A 12,503-nucleotide genomic window follows, 5' to 3' on the forward strand; every position below is an offset into this window, starting at 1 on the left:
TGCAAATGAGCTTGAGGCTTGGCCATTCTCGATGATCTCGGGCTCGCCCGAGGCTCGAGGGCCGCCGAGCTCGAGCCTCGTCAAGCACAAACTTAACATGTCATCTTCTCTCCTGCGACCGTATGGGTAGTCTTTCTTCTTCATCGGATGATGCGCCATCAAACTTTAGAGCAAGCAAGCAAGCTCTTCTACTTCCTCCTCATCCTTCTGTTGTAGGAACCAGTTCAATGTCGTGACCTCTGTTTGTCTCGTGGATGCACATAGGGAAAACAATTATATAAAAAAAGGAAAAAGAAAAAGATAAATAATTAAAAAATTCAATTTGTTTTAAAAATATAAAAATGAAAAGAAAAAAAAAATTATTGAAAGGGTTCATGGAGAAAAATCGCATCCGATTTTCCATAACATTTTCCGAGTCTATTTCACATTATAGCCAATCCCCGAAATGTACCGTCATTTTCCTGAAAAATAATTTTCCTAAAAGTATTTTTCAAAAACCTCTAATTTTTTGCTAAATAAATAAAGTCTTAGATGATGCTTTCGTTGGTCCTTTTTTTTTTTTTTTATCTTAAGGTTTTTTGTTTCTCTAAAAATGAATAACTTTAAGTATCGCTTGAAATAATAATGAATGAAAAATATTTCATTATTGATAATAATTTATGCTTAAATATTTTCGATGAAAATTTTTTAAATTCAATTTACTTTTTTTTTGTAAACGATCAATTTAAAAAAAAAAAATTTTAAAATCCGATCGTGCTTTGACAAAAAAAAAAAAAAAAACCGATCGTGCTCACCCGTATCCTAGTTAAATTGGGAATTTATTGCCGTCGTCTGGAACTTGGCAGGAGCCGCAGAACTAGGAGGCCTGCGAGGGTTAAAGTTTTGCCCCATTGGCAGCATCCTCCTCAATCGACCTCTCTCTCCGACGGAGCTCTGCTCTCTGTTTGCGCGGGGGCTGCACTTGGAGGTTTAGCTCCTTGTTCGTCCTCCTCGTCTCTTCCTCGAGCGTTTGACTGATGGTCCCTCCCTCCCTCTGACCCCGAGACGACCAAGCGTAAGCTTGTTTCGGTCAACGGTCGCCGAAGCTTCGGTCGGCACTGCTCGCCGCTACCACTCTCGAGGTTCCTGTCTGCTCAATCTTCTCCCCCTCAACATATACATGAAAGGCACAAATTGTACACACCCAGATGAAATCACGTTGAAAAAGGGAAAAAGGATTCGAACTTCACAATTTTTCTGTGGATTGATGCTTTAAGTCGTTAGTGGTTATGGGAATTAGGCAGCGATTAGGATGCTAGATTGAGAATTTCTGCTTCTGGGGTTTTAGTGTTTCAGTCTCTCAGTCTCTCTGGTTTAATGGAAGCCATGGCTGAATATTTCGGTGGATCAGTGTTTAAATACCCTCCTAAAGCCTCACAAATTTCGACAAAACACGCGAACTTGAGACTACCGCCGAGCTTGCAGCCCCTTCAGTTCCCCTCCCATGTCCATGCCAATGATATTTCCCCAATGGCCAAATCTGTGTGTGATATCCTCGCGAGGGCACCGCCAGGGGAGATTGAGACTGCACTTGACGCCACTGGGATCCCCGCGAACCCAATCCTTGTGGAAGAAGTCCTTAAGTATTCCTACAATTACCCTGCATCAGCTGTAAAGTTCTTCCGGTGGGCCGGACAAAAGCACAAGCACTCTTCTATCGCGTGGAATCTCATGGTCGACTTGCTCGGCAAGAACCAAGCATTTGAGCAAATGTGGGATGCTATGCGCTCCATGAAGCATGAGGGCGCGCTGTCAATGGCAACATTCGCATCAGTTTTCTCTAGCTACTGCAGTGCTGGTCGGGTCAACGAGGCAGTCATGAGCTTTGATGTTATGGACCAGTATGGGATTCAACAGGATACTGAGGCAGTTAACTTGATATTGAGCGCTATTTGTGCTGAGGACATGCAGACGACGAGTGCTTCGGAGGTTTACGATGGGATCAAGGGTAAGATACCCCCGGATGGCGATACATTTGCAATTTTGCTTGAAGGTTGGGAGAAGGAGGGAAATGTGAACAAGGCCAAGAACACTTTTGGGGAAATGGTTGTTCGCCTTGGATGGAGTTTGCAGTACATGTCAGCTTATGATGCTTTCTTGACTACACTAGTTCGTGGGTCGCATGCGGAGGAGGCCATTAAGTTTCTCCAGGTGATGAAGGGAAAAAACTGCTTGCCAGGTTTAAACTTTTTTTCTACTGCCCTTAATATTCTTAGTAAGAGGGATGATTCACACAACTGTATCCTGTTTTGGGATATCATGGTTGGTAGTGGATTGATGCCTAACTTGTTCATGTACAACCGAATGATTGGTCTGCTGTGCAACAATGGTGACACCGACAATGCATTCAGGCTGCTGGATGAGATGGTGTTTCATGGTGCTTTTCCTGATTCCTTGACATATAACTTGATTTTCGAATGTCTAGTTAAAAACAAGAAGGTCCGCCAAGCAGCCAAATTTTTCGTTGAGATGATCAAGAATGAGTTGCCACCAAATCATTCTAATTGCTCCATGGCCATAACTATGTTTTTTAGTGGCGACGACCCTGAGACAGGTGTTGATATATGGAACTACATGATTGACAACCGCTTCTTGCATCTCGATGAAAGTGCGAATGCCTTGCTTCTTGGCCTCTGCGCTTTGGGTAGGTTCTCAGAGTTGAAGAAATTTGCAGAAGACGTGTTTGATCTAAGAATTAACATCTATGAATCAACGAGGGAAAAGTTGAAGGAGGCCTTGTATAGCGCGGGAAGGAGAAGTGCAAGGGACACATATGATTTTCTTTCAAGGAGATGGAGAGCTTGAAGATATCCCATGCTAGCTTCTCTTTCAGAACCTTCTCATGTTTCTATCTATTTTTTCTCTCTATTTTGGGGAATCTCCCAAAGAACTGGATTAGTTGCAGTCAATAAAAATTTCTTGATGTGAGCATCTCGCTCTCTCTCTCTCTCTCTCTGGCATTTTGTTGTTCACTTTTGCATTTTTTGGTCTGAGCTTCTGATACTCTTTGTGCAAATCTTGTTTTCATCCTTTACCTTGTGAAGGAAGCTTCGATGTTCCTATTTTCGAATATTTGGTTTATAGGAAATATTGTTACAGGGGAGTGCTGTCGTGCAAAAGAGCCATGGAGATGGCAGATCCTCTCCTGCTTCACTGGTAAGTTGTTTGGGACTTCTTGTTCCATTTCTCTTCAAATAGTCTTGCGCGGCTTATGCAGCGAAATCAATGGCTTTTTTGGGTTCCTAGAATGTGCGGAAGTTCATACAATTATAAGGAAATTTCAAACATGTCACAACTACACATCTTTTTTATCATTTGGTTGGAAAGGGATGCACAAGCTTGACCACAAAAGTAATTCTCTGATGTCAAGCCGAAGTGTATTCTGGCTTCTACCGGTCACTTGTCCCAGCTTTGATGTTTCCCCTTTGCCTGCAGTCCCTCCCCCTCTTACCATTGTCTCATTGTTCTTTTCCTCTCCTTTTCTTTGCCTTTTCTTCTCTCCATCTCATTTCAAAGTACATTGTGTACAAAATTCTGCTTAAATAGAAAGTCTCATAATTGTTTAATGCATTCTCCCCAACACCATGCTCTTTAGAGCCCTTCTTCATTAGATATAATTCTGGTCCTTTCCATCTTTTATGGACTTTTGGGTCTCTTGGGAACAAACATTTGGTTTTGTTTCTTGTTTCCTACATTTCTTTTCTGCGTACTCCTGGAGTCTAGACATTTCTTTTAAAGAAATTGACATTATTGCCTTGCTTGACCGCGCATGCGCCTTTTTTGGGACTCGAGATTGAATATATAACTACCATTTTCCTGGTTATTGTGTTTACTGCTTGGGTGAATGGCCAATGAAGTTATGGACTCTAAAGCTTGAACTGTTGATTGAGGGTTGCTCCTGAGAATCATTTTGCTAAAGTCCAGTTATGCTTTTCCATCTTCTCAGGCCATTGTGTTGGAAGTCATTTGTTATGTAGAGCTATGATCTGTAAACTACTGGTTGCTCTCATGATTAAGTTTCGTGTGTACAAAGTCAAGGGGGTGAAAGCCTGAACTGCTATCTAATGTCTTGCCCCTGCCTTTTGATGTTGGTAATTAACAGGGCCATAAAGAGATTCATTCATGTGTCCTATCACGGTAATTGGATGGCCATCCACCCTAACTTTAGCAACCTATTTGGTGGTGTGGCTGTGAGGGATATAACCAATAATTTCTTTGTGAACAACCAAAAATAATAAACTTTTAAGACTAAGTCCTTGCCACCGGGCATGGGTGTCTAATGATATGATCCAATATTTTATGTCTGATGTGACCATTTGGAACCCGCTTGTGGTAGTAGCCTGCTCTCCTTATGTGTGATGGGAGGTGAGGCTGTTCAAGGCAATGATAATTAGCCGGGCAGTCAAGCTTTCGTGGAGATGGCTTGGGAGAGGTTGATATTCTATTCTTTGCGATCATACCAGGGAAGTTGTTACGAAAGGAGGTTGAGCTTTCGAGGTCCTCATCCATATAAAGGCCAGGCAAACTGGCTTGTAGCTTGATAAAGGGTAGATGGAAGGATGGCTGGGAATCCCATATGTCTTATAAGGAAAAAGCCTTTCTCAGTATCTAACTGGCTTGTAGCTTGATAAAGGGTAGATGGAAGGATGGCTGGGAATCCCATATGTCTTATAAGGAAAAAGCCTTTCTCAGTATCTAACGAACCGAACGCTTTCTAACTTTGGTGAATGGATTCCGGTCGGTGAGCTTTGTCGAGGTGCGCGCCTACTTTGGACTGATGGTGACACATGGTGCTTAGACAATTATACTTCCATCTTAAATTCGAACTTATCCTGGTGGTTATGTGACTCTACAACACAAATAGGGAGTAGCTATGTAGGTTGCCCCTCCTCGCCCTCTCAGTTTCATTGAAAAAAAAGGGGTTTCTTAAGGTAGTTCCTTTTTGTAACAGTGTTCCAAATTTAGGACAGTTCAAGATTGTAGAAGTATTTCCTTTTTATATTTACTCCGTGTTATGGAAGGGTTTACCCAGGATCTCAGTAGTTCTGTCTGCATCCCATGCTCTAGACAATCTATATAACTCCAATAAAGTGTGAAACCTTGATACTGCCACTCCCTCCAATCATACGTGAGAAATGACTCCAATGAAATAGGGATGTGGTAGTTCCAGGTGAGCAGGATATCCGTCAGACTCCATTAAACATCAATTTTGAATTTTTAGGGCCTATTTGATAACGTTTTTGTTCCTCTGTTTATGATCTCCAGAACAAAAAAGAATCAGAAACATGTTTGGTAACGCAAATGATTCCGATTCCGATTCCGATTCTACTTCCGGGAACACTTTTGGACAAAAAATAAGAAACAAAAAATTATTATTTCTTCAAAAAAAGAACACTTTTGAGAATAAAAAAGGCAACGATAGTCTTCTTTCACTTTTGTTGGGTGCCCGCGAGGCGTGGGCCGGGTCAACCCGACCTAGTCCGGCTGGTTTTTTAAATAAAAATTTCGCAAATTAATCAAAAATTAAAAATAGAAAATAATTAAAAATTCATAAAAAAAATCTAAAAAAATTGGAAGAAATAAAAAAAAATTCCTAAAAAATATAAAAAATTAGGAGATGGGTCATTTCAACTGGCCAATTCTATCTTTGATGATTTTCCCTTTCGATTTTTCCTAAATGACGATTTTTCCTCTATGGGCAAATCGTTCCAAAAAAATCCCGAAAATTCCAAAAAACTCAAAAAATAGGAAATTGGTCCATTCAATTTGCCAATCTTGTTTTTGGTGATTTTGCTTTTCGATTTTTCCTAAGCGTTGCCTGATTTGTTGTCGGAGTACCATGTTGCATCCGTGACCATCCGCACGGTAGCCAAGAGTAAAAGTAAGCCACCTATGTGGCGGAAATGGATTTTATTCATTCTGAGCAGTAAAAGATAATCAAAGTCATGTCTTTCATTGTTGGCATATGCATAGCCTTAAGAGAACATGGAAAAACAATAATTTTAGTGTATTATCCTTCCAAGGAACAAATCTGAAGCATCCCTATTTTGGCAAAAAGATGTCATGATGCAAGAGGATCGCACTTGTGGAGTCTGAGGAAAGTCATCAAATGTGATTATATAATTATTTGCTTTAAATGACAAATTGGGAAGAGAAATTATTTCCCAGAACAGAAATTTTTGTGCGGTGACCAAACGCGTTTCTATTCCGAGAATAGAAATTTATTGCGATTACTAAATGCATTCTGATTCTCTAAAACTCATCTAGTGAACGGAATCAAAAAAATTGATTCTAATCAAAATCACTTCTTTGGAACAGAAACATTATCAAACAGGCCCTTATTTGTAGCCTATGCAAAACCTCTTGTAAGTTGGAACCATCCTGAAACAGTGGACAGCGGTTCAATGGGTTGTGGGAATCTTGCACTGTCTCAAACCTCTTTGGCAAGTATGAACCAAATGATGTCGTACTGCGCAATTTTGATGCATGCTTGATCTGCAATTGCTTTAAGGGATTGAAGGTGAATACAAATAGTACACAATAAAGCATCAAACATATGTGTCAAAAATGAAGAAATGTTCAACATCAATAATAATGTCAAGAGCATATTGACTACCTTGCATAGGTTGTAGCGATGTAGGGTACAAGATGTACCTGTTTGTTGTGATCCATACCTCGGAATCTATCCTATATTTTTAGGTTCTCAATTGTTTCGAAAGTGCAACTTATCCTATTACCTGGGAAACTATCCAATCATGTCAATTCTGTAGGATCACCCAGTTTCTCCTTCACGAATTGTTGTGCAGCCAGGAGCCTGACCAAAATAGCTGATTTCTTGCCCCTCCCCTGGCCAGAATCTGTCAATTGAGCAACTGAAAATTCATACAGATAGTAAAAGTTGTCATATTTCTGCCAGAAAGTTCTTAACTTGATCAATTTTGTTGTGATGAATTGTTATTAGCAAACTCAAGGGTAGTACTTAGTACTTAAGCAGGACACTCCCCCAAAAATGGAAAAAGAGACAATGATTGAAGAAAATGTGCACTATTTTCTTCTGGCTGAGTCTTTGGAATGTATTGTAACAGTGTATAGCCTTGAGGATACCCGGTAAATTGAATATTGTGCAGCAGAAAGCCATGTCGTCAGGTGATTTTGCATTGTGGCGTTAGTCTTAGTACGATTGACTGCACATCTGTTATCACTACTATCCTAGTCTCTTTTCAATGCGTCCATGGCGATCCCTCAGTTTTGTCTTCCAGATGTGATTTCTTAGGTTTTACTTACCGTAGGCACGATAGTAGGTAATATTCCTGTAACTCATATAATCATGCTTGAGCCAGTGCTTCTCATTAACTCTCTCCTGTTTCATTTCAGCAGACCATGGTTGCTCTAAATCCTCATCAGAATCCTTTCCTTGCTCTATGATTTGTTTCCGTTTCCGACGTTTCTGTCAGCTGCGTTCAGTTCTGAACTTGGATATATTTGGTCATGTTATGTGCTGATTTCCTGGTTCTGGACCTCGTCTATGTTAAAGTTGCTCGTGTCCGCCATCTGCCTTTTGTTTAAATACTGGAAACCCACAAAGCTGCTCCAGTTGAAATTATATTTATTTGTACTTGTCTATTGACGCTATCTTGTTCCATTGGTTCTTTTCATTGATTGAGCTTGATACTCCCTTAACATGTGGGCACAAACTAATCACCTGGTTCTATACGTTGCGTCCCTTTGTTTTCGATAATTCCCTCAGTATTATGGTCTTTGCATCTTTACTAACGCGGTAATCCACTTGTTGAAAAGGCCAAGCTCATGCCCCAAAGTCTCATTTGGAAGTAAACCAGAGTTGCCGAGATGGGTGTAATGGAGCTGAGTTGAGATTGACCCTCTTATTACTCGAGCTTGATTTGATTTGAGATTCAATGTTTTTCATTCGTTTAGAGCTTGAGCAAGCTCGACTTTTCAAGCACAAGTTCAATAGGAAATAAATGGGAATTCAACTACTTGACTGCGCTATCGGGCGCTTGAATTAAGTATTGCAACGGTCCAGCCAGAGGAGGTTTGATACTTGAGTTACCCGAGCTTGACAAGATTGAGTCATGTTAGAGTTGTTAGCAGTTGAGCTCAAGTAGATTGAAAGCTCGTTAAGATTGCATGGAGATGGCGGCAGATTGTGGTCATTCAGAGTAACAATAATGGTGGCGATATGTTGTGATGTGATCTCTAATTGATCGAAGTGTTGATTAATAGCTTCACGAGCTAAGAATACCCTGGCCATGATTAGTTTCCATCAGAAGAGCTTGGAAAGCCTTTTGTAGGTGTAACGTGGTGCTCGACACCAATGGTTTCAGGTGTGATTGTGCTCTCTTTTTTTGGGCTGATTCCGCAACAATAGCAGCAGGAATTCCTCGGGTGGAAATGTCTCCATCCATGTCTGTTAAGGCAACCGAGGAGATCACATGGGGAAAATCTGTCGTTCGTGCAGAAAACATGTCAAGGCTTGCTGTACATTTCATTCTGCTAAGTTCAATATGGATCTCAATATTTCTTGAAATTTCATTGGTTGGGTGCACAACAGAACGGGCATTGACGCTCATTTTCGCCGAATATCACCGAAGCAGCATGGGCAAGAATGCTCTGAAGGATCCTGTCTTGATGTAGCTCCAGTTCCTCCGGAAGAAGGTAAAGAACAGATCTCTACCTCAAGAATAAGGGGTGATGTTGGAGACAAAACTAAAGCATCATATATGCCCGGAATATTTGAGGAACTTAGGCCCTGTCCTTTGATTCTAACATTCTTGTATTGCCCAGTGATGATTATTAATTAAATATCTACCAGTATCAGAGATACCTTGAAGGCCAATCCACGGATGTTTGTTCGCCCATTCCTTAAAAAATACATTTTCAAGGATCCGTGTGTCCTAGAAAAAGGTATCTCTCGCCAGGGAAACCAAAGGCAACAACATGTCGGAAGCCTTTTCTTGTCCAAAACGTCTTTGCCAATGTTGGTGACTCCTCAATGAGCAGTTCGATGTCCGATCGGCGATCGGGTTTTTTTAATTTCGGCGACGACCCTCCTGGACCGTCACCTCGCAAAGACGAGGAGCTTGTTTAACTGAGCGTATTGATGTGGTTCTTTTTGCAAAAGACTGTCACTAGATGTTAATAGAATGGTAAGAAACAGAGTGAGTGTCTCTGTCTCTCTCTCATACTAGGTCTTTTTCAATAGGGAAAAGTAGGATTTTTGCCTCCAGATGCAACCCCCGAAGAAATGAATTTCCTTCCTTGTTAAGCACAAAGTGGGAAAGAAGCCACTGAATTGGGGATTAAGTAGTGGATGCAAGTTTGGTATTTTCCCTTCCCTTGTCCCCTCATAAAGCTTCCTACTCCTAGGAAGATTCCTAGATGCAGCAAAAACTTCTCATCCCACATCACAGAAAGATACCAACTTGAACTTCCCTCTTCCTTTCCCATCACCCTTCAAACACTTAGAAATTATCTTGGAAAAAAGAAGGGAAAAACACCCTCTTTGTGCTCGGCCCTCATGTTGTCTCTCTCGAGGCAAAAATCCAATCCACTCATCCTGTTATTCCCTCTAACATGAAGGGGCAAAAGAACTGGGTCCGAGAGAAGCATACCCACCCGCTCATCTGGTGCGCGGCCATCATCTGCGCCATCCTCTCGGTGGCCGTGATCATCGCAGGCATCGCCGTGTTCGTCGGCTACGTCATCGTCCACCCCCGGGTGCCCTTCATCAGCGTCGTCGGCGGGAACCTCGATGTCTTCCAGGTCGACCCGGCCGGGGTCCTGGTGTCCCAGGTGACCATCGACATCAAGGCCGAGAACGACAACGCCAGGGCCCATGCGAGCTTCCAGAATTTGGACTTGGTGCTCAGCTTCGGCGGGCAGGACGTGGCGGAGCTCCGCGCCGACCCGTTCGACGTGAGGAAGAACACCTCCACGATATTCCACTACGTCGTGCAGTCGTCCCCGATCCCGCTCGACCCGGGGCAGACAGATGCCGTCAGCGAGTCGCTGAGGCGGAACGAGGTCACGTTCAATCTGAAGGGCAGTGCCAGGGCTCGGTGGAGGGTGGGGTTCCTGGGCTCGCTCAAGTATTGGTGTCACCTAGACTGTCACCTCCAGTTCCACCCTCTAAACCAGACTTTGACAAACGCCAAACGTTGCAGTTCAAGAGGCAAATGAGAGGGAAAACATTCAGGCTCATCGGCTCCGTCCCACCGTGAGTCAGGTCAATTGCAATCACCGGCCGACAAGTCTCATGCGAACTTTAAATAACGTGATCAAGCGGCTCATCCGATGCCGATATTTACGAACCCGACCCATGCAAGTATGTCTCCATTTTCTGGACTTGTTACCCATGATATCTCTTGACTGATATACGCTCCACGCCTTTAATTCTAGGCTTAAGAGTGACAAAGCTGTAATTTTTCATTCCAGAGTAATAAAGCTGCTAGAGCTATAGGACCACTTCGTCTCTCTTTCTTAATAATAAAACCTTCTGAAGCAACTTCTGACGCTCTTTGCTTTTCCTTTGTAACAAAGGAAACGCCTTTGCTTCTCTACCTCTTTGAACAGCCCGCGAACAAATTAGACAAGTGGCAAAGCGAAACCGACTTTTGCTTCACGCTTTTCAAATTCTTGAGATTCAACTCGCTCTCGGTGCTTCTTTTACGTTCTAGCTCGTATCGTTTTGGCCAAAAAAGAAAAAAAAATGTTATTGAATCGGACCTGGACCGTGTAAGCCGGGAGCTCACGTCTGCCGTCGGATCAGATGGATCCACGAGGAATTCACCCGATCCAACGGTAGAATGAGGTGAAGCCGAGAGCTCACGTCCGCCGTCGGATGAGATGGGTCCACGAGGAATTCACCTGATCCGACGGTGCCCGTGAGTTCAACTCATTCAATCATTCGACATGAATGCTCGATCACACTTTATGATGACATAAGCTGCTGCACTGCAATTTCTTTTTTGGCTAGGGATGAACTTTTGGAACAATCAATCGAGTACTCCATCTCACCTCTTCTCTGTAAGAGTTGAAAATTTCATTTTTTTTGTCTCCCGTTTGAATGATAGAATCATTGAGAAGAACTTTTGGTGACAAACTAATTAGAGCGGAAGAACTGAGTTTCGCGATATCCGGAGCATATTAAAGTATAAAGGAGAAAAATTGCCAAAAAAGTCATAAACATATTATAATTATGACAATATAGTCCTAAACTTTTTTTTTAACCAATTCAATCCTAAATATTTTGCATTTGTGTCAATCAGTCCACTCGGCCAGCTGGTTTTAACGTGGCACCGCCGGCGCCGACGTGAATTTTTTAATTAATAATTTAATAGATTCCTAATTTTTTTATGATCTTTTTTTATTTTTTTCTTTTGATTTCTTTAGATTTCTTTTTCCTCTAACACTAGGGCCGGCAAGGGTTGCCTACCATAGGAGAGGGCGCACGGCCCCTCACCGGATGGCCGAGCAAGGGCGCCGAGGCCCTTGCCAAGGGCCAGCGAGGGTGTCACGGCTCTCGCCCAGCCCAGACGAGGGCCGCAACACCTACCCGATTTGGGTGAGCAAGGCCATCACGGCTGTTGCCTAGCCCAAGTGTCGACAACCCTAAGGATTTGAGAAGAAAAAAATTATAAATAGTCTCAAAAAAATATTAAATAGTATTTAAAAAAATTTACGTTATCGCCGGTAGTGTCACGTTAGCGTTGACCAGCCAAGTAGACCGAATTGTCATAAATGCAAAATGTTTAGGATTGAATTGGCAAAAAAAAAAAAGAGGTTTATAACTGGATTGATATGATTGCAATAGGTTTAAGACTTTTTTGATAATTCTTCCAGGTATAAAGTATAGCTAGGATCGGAGGAAAATATAGCCTAGGCAGAAAATAGCAAGCTTTATGCCCGAGACGGGTCTAATCAAAGGGAAATCCGGCCCCTTCAACTCAGGGGAAGTTCAATTTTTTTCTTTCCGCCTTAGCTATTCAATCCGCTACCGAATTTGCCTTCCTTGGACAATGGGTTAGCCTCGCGAAAACGAGCTGGGCCAGCCTTGCATTGCACTCGTCCTTCGTCGGTCGATTTATTTGGGAAACCAACTCACAATCCATCCATCCATCACTCTTTCTTTCATTTGAAAGCTGTCAAAATGGTATTGGTGTCTGTTGTCTGTAATATTATTGTTTTTTTTTACCTAGCCAAGATCGTATAAACTTGATGTAATACAAAGAAGATTTTCATTTTTTTATATTTTTTTCCAAATTTCGTCTCTCTCGAGTTATTAACGTTGGTAGCGTCATAATCTAAGTTTGGCTATTTTCTTGTTTCAATATGGTGCCGGTCGTAACTCTTGTTCAAAATCGCGATGACTAGAATTATCACGGTAGAGAAATTGAAAAAAAAAATGAAGGGAAAAGAAAATAAAGGAAGTGGAAGGGAAAAAA

At 42.0% G+C, this 12,503-nt stretch overlaps 2 protein-coding genes across 5 annotated transcripts; both read left to right on the plus strand.

Annotated features, from left to right (window-relative positions):
- Window positions 1-880: 880 nt before the first annotated feature.
- On the plus strand, window positions 881-8,350 carry LOC115748027 (pentatricopeptide repeat-containing protein At1g77360, mitochondrial-like). 3 transcript variants are annotated; one of them, XM_048276077.1, is made up of 4 exons: window positions 881-2,963; window positions 6,739-6,748; window positions 7,034-7,185; window positions 7,837-8,350. In XM_048276077.1, the coding sequence occupies exon 1, from the start codon at window positions 1,357-1,359 to the stop codon at window positions 2,842-2,844; it is 1,488 nt and encodes a 495-aa protein (XP_048132034.1). In that variant the 5' UTR covers window positions 881-1,356; the 3' UTR covers window positions 2,845-2,963; window positions 6,739-6,748; window positions 7,034-7,185; window positions 7,837-8,350. The 3 variants fall into 3 exon arrangements, with proteins under 3 accessions (XP_048132034.1, XP_048132035.1, XP_030540252.1); XM_048276078.1 differs by lacking the exons at window positions 6,739-6,748; window positions 7,034-7,185 and having other exon boundaries at window positions 881-1,121; window positions 1,328-2,963; XM_030684392.2 differs by lacking the exons at window positions 6,739-6,748; window positions 7,034-7,185.
- A 998-nt stretch (window positions 8,351-9,348) lies between these two features.
- LOC115748028 lies at window positions 9,349-10,543 on the plus strand. 2 transcript variants are annotated; one of them, XM_048276079.1, is made up of 2 exons: window positions 9,349-10,254; window positions 10,294-10,543. In XM_048276079.1, the coding sequence occupies exon 1, from the start codon at window positions 9,634-9,636 to the stop codon at window positions 10,237-10,239; it is 606 nt and encodes a 201-aa protein (XP_048132036.1). In that variant the 5' UTR covers window positions 9,349-9,633; the 3' UTR covers window positions 10,240-10,254; window positions 10,294-10,543. The 2 variants fall into 2 exon arrangements, with proteins under 2 accessions (XP_048132036.1, XP_030540254.1); XM_030684394.2 differs by having other exon boundaries at window positions 9,350-10,260; window positions 10,302-10,543.
- Window positions 10,544-12,503: the final 1,960 nt, after the last annotated feature.

Source organism: Rhodamnia argentea, chromosome 3 (genome assembly GCF_020921035.1).
Source record: "Rhodamnia argentea isolate NSW1041297 chromosome 3, ASM2092103v1, whole genome shotgun sequence".
Taxonomy (NCBI): Eukaryota; Viridiplantae; Streptophyta; class Magnoliopsida; order Myrtales; family Myrtaceae; genus Rhodamnia; species Rhodamnia argentea.

Coding starts and splice junctions, on each gene's coding strand:
- LOC115748027 (XM_048276077.1), top strand. CDS start 1,357: ATGGAAGCCATGGCTGAATATTTCGGTGGATCAGTGTTTAAATACCCT.
- LOC115748028 (XM_048276079.1), top strand. CDS start 9,634: ATGAAGGGGCAAAAGAACTGGGTCCGAGAGAAGCATACCCACCCGCTC.